The 23,603-nt window shown below is 51.1% G+C and overlaps 1 protein-coding gene across 1 annotated transcript; it reads right to left on the bottom strand.

The window, feature by feature from the left end:
- Window positions 1-291: 291 nt before the first annotated feature.
- Window positions 292-4,851, bottom strand: RAX (retina and anterior neural fold homeobox). The gene is made up of 3 exons (XM_070453038.1): window positions 4,563-4,851; window positions 4,016-4,272; window positions 292-1,214 (listed from the first exon to the last, which is right to left on the bottom strand). Exons 1-3 carry the CDS (start codon window positions 4,849-4,851, stop codon window positions 708-710), a joined length of 1,053 nt encoding a protein of 350 aa, XP_070309139.1. The 3' UTR covers window positions 292-707.
- Window positions 4,852-23,603: the final 18,752 nt, after the last annotated feature.

The following is a 23,603-nucleotide window of genomic DNA, read 5'->3' as shown; positions in this document are numbered from 1 at the left end:
TCCCGGCGCCTGAGCAGGGTCCCTGAGGATGCGAGGCGGGGAGGCGGGGGGCGTTCCGGCTCCTCCTCCGCTGTCTGCTTTCCCGCAACCCCGGATCCATCACCCGAGCACGCCCCCCCCCCGGCCCCGAACACGCCCCCCCCCCCCGCCCCGAGCACGCCCCCCCCCTGCCCCCCCCCCCGAACACGCATTCATACACAAAGCTTCGTCCGCGCCCCCGCAGTCCTGAGAGCGCTGAACCAGAGTCAACCAAAACAGGTCAATCTTTAATTCTCCCCGCCCCCCTCAATTCTTTGAAGCTACTTATTACAAACAGCCCCTCAAACTTTCTCCGTCTCCCCTTCCTCCCAGTCGTTCTTTATCGGGGTTGCCACGCCGCCCTGGAGGTGCTGAGGTTAGAGGCTTTGCGTTCCTTGAACCTGGCGGCTCCGGAGCCCGCCGGGTGGGGGCAACGTAGCCACCTGTCTCCGTCCAGCAGCGAGGCCAGGGGTCCGTGGGGACGTGGGGGTGGCCAGAGGCCCTCGACTGGCCTTAGAGTCAGCCCTCCGGGGTGAGCCAGGAGCAGAAGCCCGACCAGGACCCGGATCTTCCGGTGATGCTGGGCAGGAGGGGCCAAGCCCGGGGTACCAGGGAGAAGGGGTGCGTGCACCTGCGGCTCGGGGTCGGCTCCCGGGACGGCGTCTGGCCCGACCGGGTCCCTGGGGCCCCTAGAGGGCCTGCCATGGCTTCCCGATGGCCTGGATGTGCTCCTTGGCCTTCAGGCGCAGCGCCGCGATGCTGCTGTTGCGCGGGTCCGCTTCGTCCGGCGGGAACTTGTCCCCGAAGCCGGGCCCGCACGGGTAGGCGGGCGGCGGCGGCGGCGGCCCGAGGGGCTGCAGGCCGGGGCCGAGCGGCGGGGAGTTCAGGAAGGGCGGCGGCGGCGGAGGCGGTGTGTAGCTGGCGGGCAGGCTCTGCGCCGGCGGCCCAAAGCCCGGTAGGCTCTGCAGCGCCGTGGCGCCCCCGGCCGGGAGCGGCGGCCCGAGCCACGACTCGAGCGGCAGGGCGCCCCCCGCCGGCCCGCCGCCGCCGCCCGCCGGGCCCGCTCCGAGGGGCGCCAGGGCCGCGGCGGGCGGGGAGCGGCTGAAGGAGAGCAGGGGCGAGTCCTGGAGCTTCATGGACGACACCTCCAGCTTCTCCTGCCGCCGCCACTTGGCGCGTCGGTTCTGGAACCACACCTGCGGAAGGCAGCAGCAGAGCGCCGTCGGGGTGCGGAGGGCGCAGGACTCCCCGCCCGCGAGGAAAGCCGGGGCTCCACGGCTCTCCCTGCGCCTCTCATCCCCCGACCCCTGCTGCACACCCGCGGTGCCCGTCTGTTCTGTCTCGTCTGCCCAAGGCTACCCTCCTCCCTCGCGCGCTCTGAGACTCTGTCCCAAACGGTCGTCCGTGATGGTTCCAGCCTATCCTTGTTTCACCTCACCCTTAGCTGTGGTAGTTTCCACCTCGTGGCACCAAACAGGAGGGGTGGGGGAGGCGGATGAAGTTAACCCCGGAACCGGACCCTGGGGCTTGGGAAACCCGATCTCACCAAATTTCTGCGACTGCTGGCTGGCGCCCCATGCTGACACTTCGCTTTGGACCCGGCTTCCTCCCCGCGTGGCACGGCTCACAGTGGCCTATCTACCTCTGCCTCCGTTATAAACAGAGGTATAAACGAAGGCTCGAAGTACTCCAACTGGCAACACTGGCTGTTAAAATGGACCTGTCTCCCCGTTCCTGGTTACGGTAACTGACAGGACGAACTGCGTTGATGTTTTTAACCCGGGCATACTTAAATATGCATGTTGCTGCTCTCCTAAGATTTTCATTTTTACTTGATATCTGACTCATTTCTGATGTTTCTTAAAAGTGGCTTTTGAGGATTACAATAGTTCAAGTTTAATAGTCTACTTTTATGTATGGTTAGTTTTGACATGAACCTAAGATGAATTCAATGAGTTCAAGTTTTTCTTTTTGTTTTAGAGAATCCATGCCAAGAGTGAAGTCTTTTTTTTAAAGAGTGAAGTCTCTTAATGCTGAAACTTCCCTTCTGATTTGATAAAAAGCACAGGAGAGGGCATAATTAAGGCTTCACTACCGAGTTACCCCCCCCACCCAAAACAGAACACAGAGAACTGGTCTAGTTTAGTGCAGAATCTAGGAGGAACTTTGGCCAAACTGGTGGCCTCAGCATTGAATTTATGAAGGAAAATTGGGGGAAAGTTGACACCTCAAAAGGGAGACAGCAGTTCTGCGAGTTAATAATAGGGAGAGGGACTCCCTAGGAAAACTGAGAAAACAAAAAACACCCAACACCTGAGTAGAGCAAGGCAACTGTCTGCAAGGCTGGGATTCAGGGGGTGGGAGGGGGAGGGAGAGAAAGAACAGAAAATGCAGATTCCCTGGGCCCCTTTCTGTAAATGATTCATCTATATCTCAGGCCAGAATTTCCCCAGAAACATTAGATATATAATAAGCACTGGCACATCCCACTGCCCCCCCCCCCCCCCCAAATCCCACTCCATCCCCTGAAACATTGGCTCTAGGCTTTAGGTCCAGTATCCAGAGTTCAAGGGCTAAAGCCTGGGGTAGTCTGCTCTTCTGCTCCCTCAACACAGTGGGGACCCTGTCTAGTCCCCCCCCATCTGATGACATCATAGCCATGTGCTAAGAACACACCATATGCTGGGCCACTGTGCGCCCTGTGATACAGAGAAGCCAGACACTTCTCAAGAAGCACACATCTTAGACAAGAAGCAAACATCCCGAACAAGTCAAAGGGAAGGAACAAGTAAAGGAGAAGGAAGGTGGGACAGCGGTGTGAAGACAGCCTTTCAAGTGGGCTGGGCCTGTATCCCAGAGAGGCACTGGGGGGCTTTGCCCTGTCCTTTTTCTTCATTTTTCACTTGTTTTCTTCCCTTCTCCCCACCCCACCCTCCCTCCCTGTAAAGCAGGTGCTGACCTGTCCACCCCTTCAGCGAAACCCCTGCAGCTCCTCTGCCCCGAATTAGGAGAAATGGAACTGTCCGTGCCCCATATAGTGCTAAGTCACATTGGGGAACTATGTTTTCAAACCATGACATTAACCCATTAGTTTAACCCCTTTAATTAAGCAGAAAAGACAAAAGCAAGAGTCTGTCTGCTTTTACTTTTTAAGACAAGGCTAAAAGCCCCAAACGTCTGAGTTTCCTCCCTTCCTGGAAATCCAATTCATTAGACACTCACAGAAGTCCCATCTCAGCCCCTCGGCCTTACAGATGCGGCGAAATTTGTTCCCAATGTCTCCCCTTCAGGCCTCTCCCAATTTGGAAATCCTCCCAGATTTTTCACAGATGACTAGCAAATATTTAAGGCTTTCAAATATTTTAATGATCAGGGATTAAAGATAATTCAGCCTTAATTAAAGCGAAAACCCCTTTAAATAAAAAAGAAAAGGGCCTCCGCAGCAGTGGGAAGTTTGGCTGGAGGTGCACCAGAGAAGCAAAAGTCAGTTTCTTAAACAAATCCTCCGAAAGTTTCAACTGCGAGGCGCCAGGCTCCCGTAAGAAGACAGGGTTTTCGCTTCCAAGGAGGTGCCCGCCGTTAGCGAATAGGGAGGCATCTGGGGCCTCAATCCGGTTACACTGGAGCCGCTTCCTACACTCCCTCTCCACTCAGCGTTTCCCTGACCGCCCCCCCCCCCCGCCCCGTCCCCGAGCCCCCTCCCCAGTCTAGGATGCTGTCGCCTCTCCATCTCATCAGCCATTCCCAACTCCTCTCTTTGGTTTAGAAGGAGGGGACCCCAAAGGGGAGATGCTACTACGAACTCGAACAGACCGTCCAAGCGCCGGTGCGCGGGGCGCACGGGAAATCTGTGACGCTCCCGGGGGGCTCTGGGCGAGCCAAGTCGAGGAGGGCCCACGGGGAAAGTGCTGTAAACGCGAGGCCGCCCGGGGGTCCTAGGGAGCGCCGGCCGCAGCCCGAGCCAGCCGCCCTCCCCGGGCCCGTCTGCGCGCTTTACCTGGACTCGGACCTCGGGTAAGTTGACCTTGCCCGCCAGCTCCTCGCGGCTGTACACGTCGGGGTAGTGCGACTTCTCGAAGGCGCGCTCCAGCTCATGCAGCTGGTACGTGGTGAAGGTCGTGCGGTTCCGCCGGTGCTTCTTCTTGGGCTGCTCCTCCTCCGACAGCTTCGAGTCGCCGGGGGCGGACGCTCCTCCAGGCAGCCCAGGGCTCGGCCGAGCCTCCCCGGTCTCCTTGGGGCAGTAGGGGCGGGGGGCTGGGACGAGGAGACCCCCGAAGGTCAGAGACACTTGCTCGGGGTACCCGGGGGCCACCCTGCCTACCTACACGGGCTCCGAGCTGGCCCCAGGAGGAGGGAGGTGAGAGCTGCGAGGGGTCCCTAAGCTTTGCCAGAGAGCAGGTGGGAAGCCCGTGCTATGCACACAGCCCCCAGCCCCGCTCCCAGATGCTTTAATAACAGCGAAGGCAGGGGCTCGCTCCTCTTCTCACAGAGCTCCTGAGTCTGGGAGCCCTGAGGGTCTCGGGGCATCCGGGGTGTGCACTCACCTTCGTACTCCGGGGCTGGCGCCGGGGCGGGCGGCGGGGACGGTTCGGCGCCTCCGGCAGGCGCCTTGGGGCCGGCGGGCCGCGCGCCCAGCCTCCTATCTCGCTCCTTGGTGCCCCGGGCGGCCCGCTCCTCTGGGAAGGAGCCGAGGACCCCGTCGTCCTTGGTAAATCCCAGGATGGCTTCGATGCTGTGCAGCCGCGAGGTGCTCCCGCCGGGGCTGCGGAGCAGGTGGCCGGCGAGCGAGAAGCTGCCGTCGGCCATGGCTGGGGCGCAGCCCGGCAGGTGCATGGGGGGCGCCGGGGCCGGGAGGACGCGGCCCGCGCTCTCGGCTTCGCCGCCGGCCCCGAAGACGGCGAGCAGAGGCTCGAAGTCGGCTCCCCCGGGGGCGGCCGTCCAGCCCGAGGGGGACCGAACCGCGGCCAAGAGCTGCGAGCGCCGCCAGCCCCGCCTGTGTGCACTAGAGGCGGGTGAGCGCCGGGTCCGAGGGGGCCTGGGTCCCGGCTGGAGTTGGAGCTCCGCCCGCGGGTGGCCAGGACTCGGGGTGCTAAGGCAGGGAGCGCGCCCGCCCCGGCTCCTCCCCTCGCCCGCACCGTCCTCTGCCCTGGCCCCTCCCTGCAGCGGGGCGGGTCCTTCCCCGGTCCGTCCTCAGGGTCCTCGCCCCCCCAGCCCCGGCGGCGCGCGCTCGGAACCTTCCCCCTCCCCTCTCTCCGTCCACCGTCCACAAGCTGGAGGCCCGCGGTGGCCTGTTTGACGGGCCCGGGCGCCCGGCTCCGAGGGCCCGCTTCGCCCAGGCCTGCCCCCGTGGGGCCGACGCCCTCCGTCCCACCTCCCCCGGGGGCTCAGCTGCCTCCTTCAGCCTCCTCCCCTTCCCCAGACCCGCCTTCCCCCAGGCTCCCGTCCTCCGCAGAACTGAGCGCCTGCGGCGATGCTTGAAAGACCGGGAGGAGGCTACCCGGCTTTACGGAGTCGGAAGTCTGTCCACGCTCCTTAACTTTGAATTTCCCCCTCTCTCTCTCCCTAAGTATGTCCCCCCGCCTGCGCTCCTCTTTCTCGGCAGTTCGAAGCCTCGGGTTTCAGGTTGATTGTGTTTGACTTAACGGCTTCTCCCTGTCCCCTCGGATCGTGCGCCCGCAGCTCTCTGACGACGGCGCCCGCTCCAGGGGCGGTGGGGCCATCCGCGTCCCCAAGCCCGGCGACCTCCCGGGCCCACCGCCCAGCCCGAGGCTCGGGGACACCGAGTCCGACGCGCGGCCGGCCTCCGGCCGGTGGGAGACCCGCCTGGGTGTTTGTCCCTCTGTTTGTCCTGAGGGACCCCTCCCCACCGAACAATGTTCCAGGCCGAGATGACCCAACCTCAGGCTGAGGACGGAAGGACCTTCCCCCCCGGGGCAAGGTCTCGCCTCTCTGCGGGCTCCGGCCGCCATCAACCGGCATTTCTCTCCCCTTTGGGGACTCCACGAGGCTGCCATGGCCCCGAGTGGCTTCCATAGGCCAAGTGGAAAGATGATTTGTGCGGGTGAACTTCCCCAACCCCCTTCTCCCAGTGCTATGAACAACACTGCTCACACCTGATGCTAGATCCGAGGAAGCACCTTCATTGAAATGCTGGCAGGAAGTGTGAACCAAAATGCTTTCCTAATAAAAGCCTAAGGATCTAGAGATTCTTTTCCTTTTGTTTCCTAGTTGTGCTGACTGCGTAAGTTTAAGGTGTGCAGCATGATGATTTGACACATATACACATACACACATAAATGGTTACTGATTTAGTTAACATCCACCATCTCATACAGATAGAAACCTGAGATTTTTAGAATTCCTTTGCAGAGGCCCTCTGATCTCCAGTTCGACGCGTCTCCCCTGCTGCCATGTTGACTGACTTCATCTTGCACTAAGATGGGCACTTACTGCGTCCCTACTGAGCGGGGGACACTGATGTGCGCCTCGTTGACATCACAAAAGAAAGGAGAGCCTGGGGCCCATGGCCTCAAGAGCTTTAACTTTCAGTAAGACAGCAAGACAAAGGAAGTTGCTGTTGGTCAGTCGCTAAGTCGCTCAGTCGTGTCCGACTCTTTCCCACCCCATGCACGCCAGACTTCCCTGTCCCTCACTATCTCCTGGAGTTTTCTCAAATTCATGTCCATTGGGTTGGTGATGCTATCTACGCATCTCATCCTCTGCCGACAAGAGAAAACCTCAAATCTTAGGATCCTCCACCTTTAAATTAATGTTAGAAGGACATTTAAAAGGGCACGTGACAATGTTAAGGATCTTTAAATGGCAATGGTTAATTCTCCAAAATGGGCACATGGGAGGGTTTCAGTCCACTAATCTCTCTCTTTTTAATAAAACTATAAAAAGCTAAATTAAAATAGCAAATGTATGAGTTTGCAGTAGGTAGACTTGAGCTACTGATTTATATGAGAAACTTTTTTTTAAAAAAGTTACATTAATGAAGATCAATACACACTTTACAGTTTTGCATATCACTTTATGGCTTGCAGCACATTCTTCATACCATTCTAGCCTCATAACCCTGTGAGGTGAGCTGGAAAAATATATTTGCTCCCATTTTACAGAAGAGAAGACTGAGGCTTTAAATGATACGGCCCTTAAGTGGAGCGGACAGGACCAGAACTCAGTTTCTCCGGCTCCTTATCCAGTGCTGTCTGGCTGTCCCTCATTTGTAATCATTGCGGCAGAGTGTGATATTTTTGAACAGATTCAAGACGCATCTTACTGTGCAGTCTGTCTTTAATCCTCCCCGGGCCCTGAATCCTGTGTACAAGACGCTGAGGCAGAGGCAGCTTAGTGCCTCAAAGAGATGCAGTCGAGCCTGTCGACAGTGGCCTTTGGGCGCCAGTGTCCAGGGGGAAGGACAGACCCTCGGGAGGGCCCCGCCCCAGGGCAGGAGAAGCCTGCGGCCGGCCTCCTTCAGCTCTTCTAGGCTGTCCGAAGCACCCTCCCTGAAAACGGGCTGGTGGCACCCACGCGGCCCCCACCCAGTCACAAAGAGCCGGGGGCGGGGGTGGGGGTTGACGGCCCCTTAGGGCAGCCGTAGAGGGAATCGGCCGCTGTCTGTGGTTTCCCCTCTGAGTATACTTTTTACGTCAACTTCCCCAATATTACGTTGATCTCTGTAACCACCGCTAAACAAAGATTGGCAGCATTTTCTTAAGCTCCTGCCCACACGCTAAGGGGCTTACCGGCCTTGTTTTCCAAAGTTAATTCCCTCTGGAACTGCCCCCGCACTCCCCAATAGGTGCAGGTGAGGTTAGCTTCTATTTACAGTTCATTTCAGAGTTTATTTCAGAGAAAGGCAGAAAGGACTTCAACAGCCACTGGCAAGGGACCAGGAGGAGACAGGGCAAGGCAGGACGAGGGGAGGCTGGGCCTTCTTTTGTGCGTGGCATAAAGAGCTAGTCAGCGGCATTGTGGGCACAGTGCAGGGTCCTCCAAGCAATCAGCCGGGGGCCATTGTTAGGGGCTAATCTACATGTGTGTTTCCCAAGAACTCGATTAGGGAAGATGAATGGACTCGGCCATGTCCCTAATTCTTCTGGCCCCAAGCTGCATTTTTCTAGCAGTTTTGCCTGCCCGTAATCAGCCCAGCTTCAGCAAAAGTAAGGAGCCTGGCTTCTGAACTCCACTTTTGTTTAATTCATTAATTCATTAGATAGATCAAAGAAAACCACCCTCTCCGCACCCTCCCCCACCCCTTGTGGACTGAATTTTATGCTGCTGAACCCCTTCAGTCTTGGCGTGGTTTGGGGAAACCTTTCCAGAAGTAAGGAGAAAGAGGGTGGTCTGAGAGTCGGAGGCTGGGCGTGATGTGGGGTAGGTAATCTAGAACGATAATCGCAGTTGGGAGATTTTTCGGAGAGAGGGGCTAGGGACTGGCAAGCTTGCAGAAAACAAAGTCCAAACAAAGTCCAAATGCCAGCAATTGTGGTGGCTCTTCACCTTTGATGTGTAAGGGGGTCTCCTTTCTGGGTGGACCGCTTTGCCCACAACACTCCTGAGGAAACGGGCATTTACAGAGAGACTTTTGTGTGCACTGAGTGGCACGGGGCATACTCGCAAAGTGAGCTCATGGCATTGGAATCTAGTAATCTCACCTTGAGGAGATGTTTCAGGTTCTGGTGGATAAAGTGCCTGTTGGAGGAACTGTGGGTTATCACTCCAGAAAGTGTATAAAACCAACTGATATCTGCATGGAGACTATCCCCTTAGCAGATACCTTTCAATTCTGGAATAAGTCCATCTGTCTCATACCACACCGTCTCCTCCTGCAAGCTGATACATGTTCATTTGGGCAAAGCAACTTAACTTTAGTTATAGCCAAAGCAAAATTCAATGCATATAATCACTGAAAACATGCATGCATGCACACACAGACGCACTGGAGTTCAACGATTCAGTCATCAAAAGTTAAAATTTATGTATACGTGACACATTATTTATTGAACACTAGCTATATGCCAGTGGACACTCTTCTGAGTCCTTTACGTAGATTACCTAATTAGTTCTCACGATAACCCTGTGAGGTAGACACTATTATTATCTCCACTTTCCAGACAAGGAACCTGAGACACTGAGGACAAGTCTCTTGCCAGAGGTTTACGGCTGGTTTCAGGTGGAGCTAGGACTTGAACCCTGGTGCTTTTTCAGGAATATCCATCTAATCACTTCATGTACCACCTCCCACATTTGTGTGTGCTAAGTCGCTTCAGTCATGTCTGGCCCTTTGCAACCCTATGGACTGTAGCCCACCAGGCTTCTCTGTCCATGGGATTCTCCAGGCAAGAATACTGGAGCGGGTTTCCACGCCCTCCTCCAGGGGATCTTCCCGACCCAGGGACCAAACCCACATCTCTTACATCTCCTGCATTGGCAGGCAGGTTCTTTACTGCCTAGCAGGCTACAGTCCATAGGGTCGCAAAGAGTCAGACATGACTGATGAAACTTAGCATGTACACATGCATTCTCCTCTATACTGTCTATTACTGTATATCATCAGTACAGTATACAAGCCACTGACAGTCATTGCCCAAAAAATCAATAGTAAAACTCTCTCATTAATACTGACATATTGAGTCCAGAGATAAAATATACTATCTCTCACTATCAGATCTTCCCAACTGATGAAACATTTCCCTACTTGAAGCGTCACAGAAGGTATATCAGGAAAATGTTCTTGGAGTTCTTATCACAAATTCCATTTTTTATAAGTAGACAATCCCTCTTCACTTCCACAAAACTGGCCCAAATGATCAACACACTTCCTAAATTCCAGTTTATTAGCCAATATGACCACCTAAATCTTCTCTACTATTTTCAGGCTACATTGAAATAAGTGTTTGGAATTCCCTGGTGATCCAGTGGTTAGGACTGTGGGTTTCCACTTCAGAGAACATGGGTTCAACCCCAGTTTGGGGAACTAAGATCCTACAAGGCTAGTAGTGCAGCGGAAAAAAAAAAAAAAGTGTTGATATAAGTGTATTGCAGTGAATAAAAATCCTATAACATAATTGTGGCTAAAATACATAAGCCAATGAAGAGATGGGCCTCACAGGCATCTCTGGCTGAATTGAGTGCCCTGTTGGAAGAGCAGATGAAAACGGACATCTCATCTACTAACAGAAATGAAACATAGCCCAGTTGGGGACGTTGTGTTTTCTAGCAGCAGGCTCCATTTGAAAGTCTTCCTTTGATGTAGGAACAGTGAGCACAGCTCTCTGCACACCGTGATCCAGTAATTAACAAGAAGTCTGTCCTCTTTGGCACTCCCCTTGCTTCCCAATTACATTATTTTGGGAACAACAATACTTAAAACTAACCTCCAGTTTAGTTTTCTGTTATCTCAGAGGACCACGAGCTTCCCAGAAGGCCCAGTGATAAAGAATGTGCCTGCAATGCGGGAGACCTGGGTTCGATCCCTGGGTGGGGAAGATCCCCTGGAAGAGGGCATGGCAACCTACTGCAGTATTCTTGCCTGGAGAATCCCGTGGACAGAGGAGCCTGGAGGGCTACCATGAGGTCACAGGGAGCTGGACACGACTTAGTGACTGAGCGCAGGCTTAGGAATTAGAAGACGGAGCTTGGTGTCTGCTCATTTGCTTCTAGCTGCCATTTTTCCTTAGTGGGTGTGGAAACGTGGATCCAGAGAAGTTGAGTGATGCACTAATGAGACAGCGTCTGCACGGAGCTAGGCTGGAGGCCAGGCTCCAGGCTGCTAGACTCCAGGCCGCTGCGGCTTTGCCAGCGCCACTCAGCTCGCAGGACCCGTCCCTGGGTGCCCCGTGCTCATGCACAGACCTGGCCCACGCGTGAAGCCCAGAGGAATGTGTTTGTTGTGCACACGCAATGAAGCCACTCCTCAGGATACTCCCCAGTCACTTGTCAACAGTTACCTCTGCCCTGAGCTTGCTTTTGCGGCTGATGCAAATCTGGGTAGCCTTTGTGGAGGAGAAAAGTGCCCTTGGCAACAGATTTGCAGGGCCTTTGGGCAAACAACTGATATCCCGACCCATTGCTGCCTCAGAACCAGCTCTCCCTGGCTTGTGCATGGAAGGTTAGCACCTTTCACCAGCTCTGAGTTCCTATCAGTAGCTTGAATCAGCCATAGTGGCAGTATTTTTACAACCCAAATTAGCAAACACTGCAAAATCAGAGCATTCTTACTCTCAACGTCCTTTACTGTTTTAAAAATATTGACTAGCATATCAACGCTCCTACTTCATTCAAGAGTGAAAAAATCAGAGAGTGTCATTACTTCTAAAAAGTAAAATATGACCTCTTGGGCAAGAGATGTTCACCTTTTTGCCCAAAAAGTGGGACATTTACATCATTATCTCATAATAAGAAAATAAAGGGAAACTTGGATTTCTGCCAAGGAAGTGGGCTTTTTTTTTAAATTGTTAGAAGCAAAGCAAAGCTATATTCAGATAATTCCTCTTTACTTGTTTTCTAATTAAACGAATTGAATTCAGAGTGTCTAGGGGAAGCACAAGAGACATTTATCTCAAGGGGATGATGGTCTTGAAGCCCATCAATCCTCTTAGGGTGCTAAGAAGGCAAATCTGAGGATGCCCGCTTTGCAGCAGCCTTGACCTAACTGCCGCCCAGAGTTTGGTCGTCTCCAGGGTTCTTCTCTTCGGAATTTCTGTTTCCTTTATTTCTGGCTGTGCTGTGCCTTTGTGGCTGTGCCCAGGCTTCCCACCGTCTTGGAGAGCAGGGGCTGCTGTCCAGTTCCCGGGCTTCTCTTAGCAGGGGCTTCTCCTGTTGCCGAGCAAGGGTTCTAAGAGCACGCGGGCTCAGTACTTGTGGCACACGGGCTTAGTTGCCCCGAGATACGTAGAATCTTCCCAGGCCAGGGATCGAACCCATGTCCCCAACATGGGCAGGCCGATTCTTAACCACTGGACCCGCAGGAAAGTCATCTCCTCCCCTTTCTGAAAGGACTGATCAGGGAGTCAGTCCTCCTTCCATCTTCCAGCACCCTGTAAGGGCAGCATTGTTGTAAGCCTGTCTGTCTCTCCCCCGGCTTCCGGACGGCCTCCTGGAGTACTTCCAGCCACTCCCCCACCTGCTCCCACTTGCTCACTGAGCCACAGCCTCACTGGCCTTTTCTCTTGAAAACGTCCAAGCCCCTTGCTGCCTCAGGGCCTTTGCACAGACTCTGCTCACTGCCTGCCATGCCCTCTCTCACACGTTCCGTGATGCTTCTTCCTTTATCGGCCTCACAGCACCTCCCACTCTCCAAAACTGCTTTCCTCTTTATTGATTTCTTTGTTACCTGTCTCCCCTCATTACAACCTATGCTGCATGAGAAAGGGGACCTTGTTTTCAGATCCCTAGCATTCAAAACATGTGTGACACACAGTGGTGGTTGATTTAATGAATAACTGTGAGGAACTCTGTTTCACCGACGAGGACACAGATTTAGTAAATTGTCTCATTTCACACAGCTATTAATGAGTATGGGTATACTTTCTCCCCACCCCCCCACATCCTCGCATTCTTTTATTCAGCCCTTTGGAGCTTTTCTAAAATATTATTTCCCAGATGTTTGGAAATGTCAAACTGTTTCACTTGTCCTTCCCAAATAGTCCATAGAAATCATTTGATCGCTTTCAAAAGTCAGTTCAGTGCACTCCAGTCTTGTTAGCATCAGCGCTTGCTGGGGTTGCCTGCTCCGCCTTTGATGTGAATGTTCATCAAACCAGGAGCCTGGGCTCCACGCAACGCCACTGCGCCACTGCCGTCTGCGAGAGCCGGCCCTGCACCGGTCTCTCTTAGCGGGGTGCACCATCTTAGGGAATGCCGTTGTTTTCTCCAGAGGAGCTCCTCTGTCTCTGCGGCAGACTATTAGCTTTTACAGTTGACTGCAACTTTATGGACATTTGTTTGTCAATTTTTATTGTACTTTCTCCTTTGACCCCTTAAGCCCTAAAAATGCTGATCTTATGTCCTAACCAATCTAATTAGCCCCTTTTAACCACAAGATGCTTTCAAAGGGGTTTTCAAGATGCTCCCCATAAGTCATCTTTATTCAAATGTCAGGAGCTTGCCACACTTACTGAAGGGTAGATGTATTATAAGGTAAAGGAATGAGAGTTAGAGAAACACAACTTGGAAATCTTTTAAGATCTCTAAAATGACCTAAGAAAGCAAGCAAGCAACACTGTGCTTATTTGTATTATTCTTCTATAGCTCAAGGGCTTAGACACCGTCTAGGAATGATGTATTCAGTTTATGGACAGAATTTCGACAGTATAGAGTTTTCCAAGGACAGTGGCTCTGGGTAAAGTGCCACCCAAATGCTAAACTTGGGTCCATGTGGATTTGTTATACTTGTATTTCTACTTTTGATTAGATTTGTAATTTTTCCATAATAAGAGTTTTCTAGGAGGCAAAAAATTTTCACAATTTCTGAATCTGAGTTTAATTTATATGACATCTTAAGAATTAGTAACCTAAAATGGACAGGAATGGGTGAATTTAAATCAGATGACCATTGTATCTACTACTGTGGGCAAGAATCCCTTAGAAGAAATGGAGTAACCCTCACAGTCAACAAAAGAGTCTGAAATGCAGTACTTGGGTGCAATCTCAAAAACAACAGAATGACCTCTGTTCATTTCCAAGGCAAACCATTCAATATCACGGTAATCCAAGTCTATGCCCAAACCTCTAATGCTGAAGAAGCTGAAGTTGAATGGTCTATGAAGACCTACAAGACCTTCTAGAACTAAAACCCAAAAAAGATGTTCTTTTCATCATAGGGGACTGGAATGCAAAAGTAGGAAGTCAAGAAACACCTGGAGTAACAGGCAAATTTGGCCTTGGAGTACAGAATGAAGCAGGGCAAAGGCTAATAGAGTTCTGCCAAGAGAACACACTGGTCATAGCAAACACCCTCTTCCAACAACTCAAGAGAAGACTCTACACATGGACATCACCAGATGGTCAATATTGAAATCAGATTGACTGTATTCCATGTCTTGGCTATTGTAAATAGTGCTGTTATGAGCATTAGAATGCATTAACTTTTCTATTTTAATTGCATTAAGAGATGTGAAATTCTTGTAGAAAGTTTCGTCTTTTGTGGGAGTGATATTTACATATTGTTCAATGCTCTGAACTCTTAAATGAAAGTCCTACATATGAACATAAGAGTATGAAGCAAATATCTGTTCTCTATTTGAACACTCAGGCAGAGAAAGTGAAAGATTAAAGTGTATGGAAAACACTTTGCTTCACTTGTTTGTTTCAGCCTTTCTTCCTGTCATACATTTTTCACTAGTTGCCAAAAGTAGAGAAGTTTGCACATTCTGCCCCAGAATATTATTATAAATATAAAATATATATTTAGAGAAATTTAAAACATATAATAAAGTTGAAGGATTATAAGCATCATGTACCCACCACCTAGATTTTAAAATTAATATTTCACTATATCGTTCTATTACATCTCTCCATCTACCCTTCACTGATCTATCAATCAATCTCTTGGTTTTGTTCGTTTGTTCCTTTTTGTATTTCTTTAAGTAAGCTGCAGGTCTCAGTGCATTTTATCCCCAAATACACAATTGCGAGTATATCGTTGGCTAGAGCTTGATAGTTTTTTAAAGATTCTCTTTTTCTTTTTCAGTAAAACATACATATGGTGAAATGTATACATCTAATGTACTATTTAATGAATTTCACAAAGATGTATACCTTAATATGCTTTTTGTAGCAAACCCCTATCAAGACAGCGTGCGTGATAATCACCCTGGAAAATCCCTGCCTGCCCCTTCCTGGTCAGTGCTCACCACCATTCCTGTGGAGACAAACACTTTGCTGGTATTTTTCACCATTGACTAGTTTACCTGTTCAAGAACTTAATACAAATGGAGTTGCATTAGCACGTACTTTGCACAAGACGTCTTTCATTCAGCTTGATGTTTTTGAGATGGATCCATGTTGTTTTCTGTATCAGAGGTTCTTCATTTTTGCTACTGAGTTGTGGGAATATTCCATGGCTGTTTACCCATTTGCCTGTTAATGGACCCCTGGACTGTTTCTACTTCCTGGCTGTTATGAATAAAGCTGCTGTCAACATTTGTGGACACATCTTTTTTGAGGACATGTACTTTCAAATCCTGAGAGCATAACGCTAGGTCAGAGGTAGTTTGACTGACTATGTTATTTTTATATGAAACTTCCAGAATGTTTCCCAAAAGTTGTGTTAGTTAATACTCCCTGCAATAATATATGAACAGTCAAATTACAACACATTCCGACCAACATTTGTCATTGTCAGTTTTTAAAATTTTAAACACTTTACTGGTAAAATGTCAGTTTGTTAAAAAAAAAAAAAAAGGAGAAAAAAGGAATTCCCTGGCAGTCCAGTGGTTAGGACTCTGCATGTCCACAGCAGGGGGTATGATTTGACCCCTGGTTAGGAAACTAAGATCCCACAAGCCATGCAGTGTGGCCAAAGAGAAAGAAAGAAGAAACAAAAGGTCATTTTGTGGTTGCTTTTAATTTTCATTTTCATGACAGCTGGAGTGGGCACCTTTTCATTTGCTCAACTGTTGGTGTATCTTCCTTGCTCAGTTATTTTGCCTTTCTTTTCTTGTTTTTAAAATTCTAATTATTTTGTTGCAAGAGTTTAAATATATATTTCTACAAATTATATAATTTATACCTGACAGAAGACTGGAATATAAGGTATGTATGTAATCTATATAAAATACATTAAACTATATATTTACATGTAATTAGATCTGAAAAAAAGACACATATTTCTCCCAGATTCCTGTCTTTCATCAGATACACATTTTGAAAATATTTTCTCCCAGTCTGTCACTTAAATAAAGCTTGTTTATAAAGCTAACTTGTTTATGATATATTATCCTTTTTCTATATTGCTGAATTTGATTTATTATTAGTTGCAGAGGATATTTTTTTAATCTGTATTCATCAGGGATATTGGCCTTCTTATAATGTTTTGGTCAGAATTTAGAGTCAGGGTATTTGCCTAATTAATTTGCTTGGAAGAAGCCCCTCTTCTCATATTTTCTTTCTTCCCTGATATCTCAGCAGGTAAAGAATCTGCCTGCAAGGCAGGAGACACAGGAGACTTGGGTCTGATCCCTGGGTTGGGAAGATCCCCTGGAGAAGGGAATGGCATCTCACTCCAGCATTCTTGCCTGGAGAATTCCATGGACAGAGGAGCCTGGCTATAGTCCATGGGGCCACAAGGAATTGGACATGCCTGAGGATGAGCTTGGTCAGAGACTCACCTGCTAAATTTAGGGACGAGATTTAGACCAGGCAGCCCGGCTTCCAGTCCATGCCCTCAACTCCTGTTTCCTGAAAGGGTCTCTGTAAGGCTGATGTTGCTTCTTCCTTGAATATTTGATGGAATTTACCAGTAAAGTCACATGGGCCTGAATTTTTCTTTGTGGATAGAATTTTGAGAATTATTTCTATTTCTTTAATAAACATGGAGTTATTCATCATGTGTCAGTATTAGTGAGGGATGTTGTGTCAAAGATTTGTCAAGTTTGCAAAGTTGTCAAATTTACTGGCACAAAATTCTCTATAATAATCCCTTATTAAACTTTTGTTTTGTTTTCTGCTTATTAAACTTCCCTGATAGCTCAGTTGGTCAAGAATCTGTCTGCAATGCAGGAGACCCTGGTTTGATTCCTGGGTCAGGAAGACCCCCTGGAGAAGGGATAGGCTGCCCACTCCAGTATTCTTGGGCTTCCCTGGTGGCCCAGCTGGTAAAGAATCTACCTGCAATGTGCGAGGCCTAGGTTCAGTCCCTGAATGGGAAGACCCCCTGGAGAAAGGAAAAGCTACCTGCTCCAGTATTCTGGCCTGGAGAATTCCATGGACCGTGTAGCCCAGGGGATTGCAAAGAATCAGACACTGAGTGAGTTTCGCTTTCACTTCCATGCGTTTCCCAGGTGGCGCTAGTGGTAAAGAACCCGTCTGCCGATGCAAGGGATATAAGAGATTTGGGTTCGATCCTTGGGTTGGGAAGATCCCCTGGAGGAGGGCATGGCAACCCACTCCAGTATTCTTGTCTGGAGAATCCCACGGACAGAGGAGCCTGGTGGGCTACAGTCCATGGGGTCGCAGAGTTGGACACGACTGAAGCAACTTAACATGCACTCTAACTTTTTATTAATATCTGGAGGATCTGTAGTATATCCCTTCTTTTGTTTCTCATGTTGGTATTTGTGTTCACTCTTTCTTCCCCCTTAAGCAGTCTTTCTAGCATTTGTCAACTTTGTTGCTCCTTAAAAAAAAAAAAAACTTTTCAGTTTTTTTTTTCTATTTTTTTGTTTTTTATGGCATTGATTTGTGCTCTTGATTATTTCCTCCTTTCTACTTATTTGGTGAGTAATGTTTTTTAAAGAGTATTTTTGTTTGTTTTTTTGTTTGTTTAGCTGTTAGTGAACTTAGCTGGATACAAACCACAAACTATTTCTCTCGGACGGGCAGCGACAGAATTCTTAGTTCAGTTAAGAAACAGTTAACTGGGCTGCTTGCAGTCGGCCTAACACATGCAGCATCTACAGGGGATTAGCCAGTATCTACGTAGATTTCCTGGTGGCTCAGATGGTAAAGATCTGCCTGCAGTTCAGGAGAACTGGGTTCAATCCCTAGGTCAGGAACATCCCCTGCACAAGGGAATGACAACCCACTCCAGTGTTCTTGCCTGGAGAAGTCCGTGGACAGAGGAGCCTGTTGGGCCACAGGCCACAGGGTCGGAAGAGTCGGACACGACAGAGCAACTGACACTGACTAATTACACAGATGTCAGAATCGCCCCCTTAGGTCTCTCTCTCTTCTGGGAATCGCTCTTTTATCCCAGACTCCGCTGGTTCTTGGAGCCCGCATGGCTGCAGCCAATACGCCTGCACGTTCCCTGAGTTTTAACTAACTTGGTTTGAGTGGGGCGAGCCGGCAGTAGTAACCTATAAAGAAAACAAAAACTCACGCGTGCTTTGTTTTCCTTCCGAGGGTAGATCTGATTCCCCTCCAGGGCAGACCTGCTTTGGGCTGTTCTCTGGTGCCTGCAGGCTGTTGTTTCTCTGTGTTTTGTCCAGAGCTTGCAGTTCTTTTCAGGGGGAGGTTTAATTCCTAGGAAAGTATCCTGTCATCAGAAGCTGTGATCACGTCTAGTCTCACTCCTCGCCCCGTCTCTGATGGTTCTGTTTGTAAGCGGTGATCTGGCAGGTAGACAAAGAGCGGAGATGAAGTGCTCATACACCTCACAGACGGGATTAGTTGGCCTCCAAATGGTTGAGCTCCCTGTGTCAATATTCCTTCAAAAAAAGACCGCCTGTTTCATTACACTGGAAGGGTGCATATCTAATTGAGGACTAAACTAACTCCTGGCAAATTGGAAAGTCCATTTCATTTGTCTTCTTGGAATCCATTCTACCTCTCCCCAGAGTCACCACGGTTCCTTCTGCCTGGCTAGAAATGCTCCCTGGACCCCTAAATTTTCTCTCCATAGGCAACCCTCTGTGTTTTTGATCCCTTTCCTTTGTAGTAGCTACAAAAACTCTGTCCCCTGTCCACCCAGGGGCCTGCTGTCCTTTTGCTCAGCTGGAGTTAGTAAAGAAAGCCAGGTCTACGACAGTGATCGTGGGCCAATCTGCTGTGTTTCACAAGATAAATCTGCATTGGATATTGACCATCCTTGAAAGCATTGCATGAATCAGAGAATGTAAAGTAACCCAGCCTCTCCATCTTTACTCTTGGGAAAATGAACTTGAAGATGAACTTCCAGAGGCAATCAATGACTGGGTCAAGGTCACGCACTGGCAGAATTGGTGCTGGAATCCTAATTCCCGACTATCAGTTGGCTCAAACATCAAGTCCAGAGGCCAGGTGTGGAGAGCGAAAGTACCAGAGCCTCCTGCAAGGCTGGCTTCACCTGGGGACAGAGACGGTCAGGGCAGGATTGCCCGGAGGGTTAACAGTGTTGACATTGTGTGGTGAGAATTGAGGAAAGAACTGAAGTCGTCTTCACTGGAAATGAGGAAACTGAGTGGGGGCCTCAGCAGGGGCCTGAGTGGGACCCGAGGCTCAGCTGCGGAGCGTCATACAAGAGCCAGGGTCAAGGGGTCGGGGGTGCCGCCGATATCAGCTTAAGACAAGGAAGGATTTCCTAACAATCAAAGGTGTCCACAAACCCACAGACGGAAGGGCTGGTGGCTGAATTCCCTTGCAGCAGCCGAAGGTGAATTCAGTACCACTGGGCTTCCCTGATAGCTCAGTAGGTTAAGAATCTGCCTGCAATGCAGGAGCCCCGGTTTGATTCCTGGGTCAGGAAGCCCCGCTGGAGAAGGGATAGGTTACCCACTCCAGTATTCCTGGGCTTCCCTGGTGGCTTAGCTGGTATAGAATCTTCCTGCAATGCAGGAGACCTGGATTCAATCCCTGGGTTGGGAAGATCCCCTGGAGAAGGGAAAGGCTACCCATTCCAGTACTCTTGGGCTTCCCTGGGCTCAGCTGGTAAAGAATCCGCCTGCAATGCAGGAGACCTGGGTTCGATCCCTGGATTGAAAAGATGCTCTGGAGAAGGGAACGGCTACCCACTCCAGCATTCTGGCCTGGAGAATACCATGGACTGTATAGTCCATGAGGTCGCAAAGAGTCGGACACGAGTGAGTCACTTTCGCTATCTGCCTCAGGGAGCTTTCAGATTAGGCTCCACTGGGCTATTGTAGAAGGGGTCCCTTGACCGTATGGGAGTCTAGAATAGATTCCTTCTGGCCCTTTATAGTTGTTGGACTCTGTGTTTTGTGTCTGTCCTATGGTACAGACACGTCTACCTTCTAGAAGGAAAAATACCTTCTGAATGCCCTGATATATGCCCTTCCCTGCCCCGCCACCCCCTGCCCCCCACCCCCCATGCACGTGACACCGTCCCGATGGGCTGGTGTTGCCTGGTGTGCTGCGGTGTGGTGGGATATGCCCTGGTGTGGGGCTCTGTGGTGTGTGGTCAAATGAGAGGAATCAGATGACCATGGCCAGAGTCCTCTACAATTATGCAAGTCCAAACAGTATTGGAGTAGTTTGGGTTGTCAAGATGAACTGCCAGTTTAATAACTTTCTGAGCACACTGGCTGCATCTTTGACAAGAAAGCAAGTCTTGTACATCATCCTGCAACTGGTCTGTGGAATACTTTGGAAGGCATGGTATTTTAGGTCACAACAAAGTAGATGAAAGAGGGTCTCATGCATCTCCCGTTCATCTCATCCACTCCAATTAAATGGCAGAGTCAGGTTGGATGAAAAGGAAATCTTTTTTTTTTATTGGCCATGCTACACAGCATGCGGCATCTTTTTAAAAAATGGTATTAACATTTTATTTTAAAAATATTTATTTATTTGGCTGCACAGGGTCTTATCTGTGGCACCTGGGATCTCTGCTGCAGGATCTGGGATCTAGTTCCCGGACCAGGGATCAAACTTGTGCCCCCTGAAGTGGAAGCTTGAAGTCTTAACCATTGGACCATCAGGGAAGTCCCTGAAAATAAGTCTTCTTCTTTATTTGTGGCTTTTAAAATTATGAATATTTCAAACAAATAATAACTCAGATGCCAGTTCTGATAAAAGACGAGCATGGTATCTGGCGCTCATGGATGCTACAGTCTGAATTTGTGTCCCTCCGGCCAAAATTCATATATTGAGTCCTAAACCCCAAGGAAATGGTGTTAAGATGTAAAACTTCATGCTTACGTCTTGAGGCTGGAGCCCTGGCGTTTGAGATTTTGTTGTTCAGATGCTCAGTTGTGTCCGACTTTGTGAGCCGGACCCCATGGACTGCAGCACGCCAGGCCTCCCCGTCCATCACCAGCTCCCAGAGCTCACTTAAACCCATGTCCATCGCATCGGTGATGCCATCTGACCATCTCATCCTCTGTCATTCCCTTCTCCTCCTGCCCTCAAACTTTCTCAGCATCCGGGTCTTTTCTATGAGTTGGCTCGTCGCATCAGGTGGCCAAAGTATTGGAGCTTCAGCATCAGTCCTTCCAATGAATATTCAGGGCACTGAATATATTACTGTATTCTCGGTGTATGAGATTAACGTTCTTATAAAAGAGACCCCGCTCTCTGAGCTCCCTTGCCCCTTCCACCACATGAAGATAAAGTGAGAATGCTATAAATCACCCAGTGTATTGGTGTCTTATTACAACAGCCTGAATGGACTAAGAGGACTTGAAGGCTAATTACCCTCAAACATTGTACCAGTATTTTCCCAGGAACTTCCAAGAGGGGCTACACTTTGCCAAGGACCATGGGTTCTCGACCCCTAGTAATTCATTTTATTAACATGTTTCCATAACATGAAGCTTTTTCTTATCTATCACATTCATTCAGGAACTCTGCATAGAGAGCAGGTTAGCCCTTAACTTTGGGGTCTTAGCTCCCTTTCCTCTGATGGAGCAATTCTCCTTGATAAAATTGGTCTTTGGGAATTATTTTTTTCTGTAACATTCACTGAAAAACCAGTATTTGGGAGTTCCCTGGCAGTTCAGTGGTTAAGACTTCCTGCCAGGGTTCAGTCCCCAGTCGGGGAAGATCTTGCAAGCCGCATGGCAGGGCCAAAAAAAAAACAACCCTAGAATTTTGTTTTGCTTGAGTTTGGTTTGGTTAAACAGCTCTAAGTGCTTCAGAGGTAAGTGTTCTAAATCTTCTGGGTCATTTCCTTTTATAAGAGAGCAAATGTTAGGCAAAAAAATAAAAAAATCCAGGTATACAGTCGTTCCTGGATGTCTGCCAAGGGTTCTAGGACCTGCTGCGTACAGAGAATTCGAGGATGCTTAAGTCCCTTGTATAAACCGGCATAGGACAGTTATCCCTCCGTATCCCTGGGTCCGGGGTCTGTGGATGTGGAGGGCTGACTGCGGCCTGGAGGACTGCGGCAGAGAAGGACAGCATCGTTTGCTGGAAGCTAATGTGAGGGCGTGGGGTGAGTGAGGGACAGGAAAGAAAAAGCAGGAGAGGTGGGGAGAGGGGGCAGAGGGGAGAAGAGGCTGGGAGAGAGACACGCCCCCGGGGGGCAGAGGGGAGAAGAGGATGGGACAGAGACACGCCCCCGGGGGGCAGAGGGGAGAAGAGGATGGGACAGAGACACGCCCCCGGGGGGCAGAGGGGAGAAGAGGGTGGGAGAGAGACACGCCCCCGGGGGGGCAGTGGGGGAGTAGAGGATGGGACAGAGACACGCCCCCGGGGGGCAGAGGGGAGAAGAGGATGGGACAGAGACACGCCCCCGGGGGGCAGAGGGGAGAAGAGGATGGGACAGAGACACGCCCCCGGGGGGCAGAGGGGAGAAGAGGGTGGGAGAGAGACACGCCCCCGGGGGGCAGAGGGGAGAAGAGGGTGGGAGAGAGACACGCACCCGGGGGGCAGAGGGGAGAAGAGGGTGGGAGAGAGACACGCACCCGGGGGGCAGAGGGGAGAAGAGGATGGGAGAGAGACACGCCCCCGGGGGGCAGAGGGGAGAAGAGGATGGGACAGAGACACGCACCCGGGGGGCAGAGGGGAGAAGAGGGTGGGACAGAGACACGCCCCCGGGGGGCAGAGGGGAGAAGAGGATGGGACAGAGACACGCACCCGGGGGGCAGAGGGGAGAAGAGGGTGGGAGAGAGACACGCCCCCGGGGGGCAGAGGGGAGAAGAGGATGGGAGAGAGACACGCCCCCGGGGGGCAGAGGGGAGAAGAGGATGGGAGAGAGACACGCCCCCGGGGGGCAGAGGGGAGAAGAGGGTGGGAGAGAGACACGCACCCGGGGGGCAGAGGGGAGAAGAGGGTGGGAGAGAGACACGCCCCCGGGGGGCAGAGGGGAGAAGAGGATGGGAGAGAGACACGCACCCGGGGGGCAGAGGGGAGAAGAGGGTGGGAGAGAGACACGCCCCCGGGGGGCAGAGGGGAGAAGAGGATGGGAGAGAGACACGCCCCCGGGGGGCAGAGGGGAGAAGAGGGTGGGAGAGAGACACGCACCCGGGGGGCAGAGGGGAGAAGAGGGTGGGAGAGAGACACGCCCCCGGGGGGCAGAGGGGAGAAGAGGATGGGAGAGAGACACGCCCCCGGGGGGCAGAGGGGAGAAGAGGATGGGACAGAGACACGCCCCCGGGGGGCAGAGGGGAGAAGAGGATGGGACAGAGACACGCACCCGGGGGGCAGAGGGGAGAAGAGGATGGGAGAGAGACACGCCCCCGGGGGGCAGAGGGGAGAAGAGGGTGGGAGAGAGACACGCACCCGGGGGGCAGAGGGGAGAAGAGGATGGGAGAGAGACACGCCCCCGGGGGGCAGAGGGGAGAAGAGGATGGGACAGAGACACGCACCCGGGGGGCAGAGGGGAGAAGAGGGTGGGAGAGAGACACGCCCCCGGGGGGCAGAGGGGAGAAGAGGATGGGACAGAGACACGCCCCCGGGGGGCAGAGGGGAGAAGAGGGTGGGAGAGAGACACGCACCCGGGGGGCAGAGGGGAGAAGAGGATGGGAGAGAGACACGCC

Source organism: Odocoileus virginianus, chromosome 22 (assembly GCF_023699985.2).
Source record: "Odocoileus virginianus isolate 20LAN1187 ecotype Illinois chromosome 22, Ovbor_1.2, whole genome shotgun sequence".
NCBI classification, from domain to species: Eukaryota; Metazoa; Chordata; class Mammalia; order Artiodactyla; family Cervidae; genus Odocoileus; species Odocoileus virginianus.
This window is presented reverse-complemented; position numbering and strand designations above follow the sequence as displayed.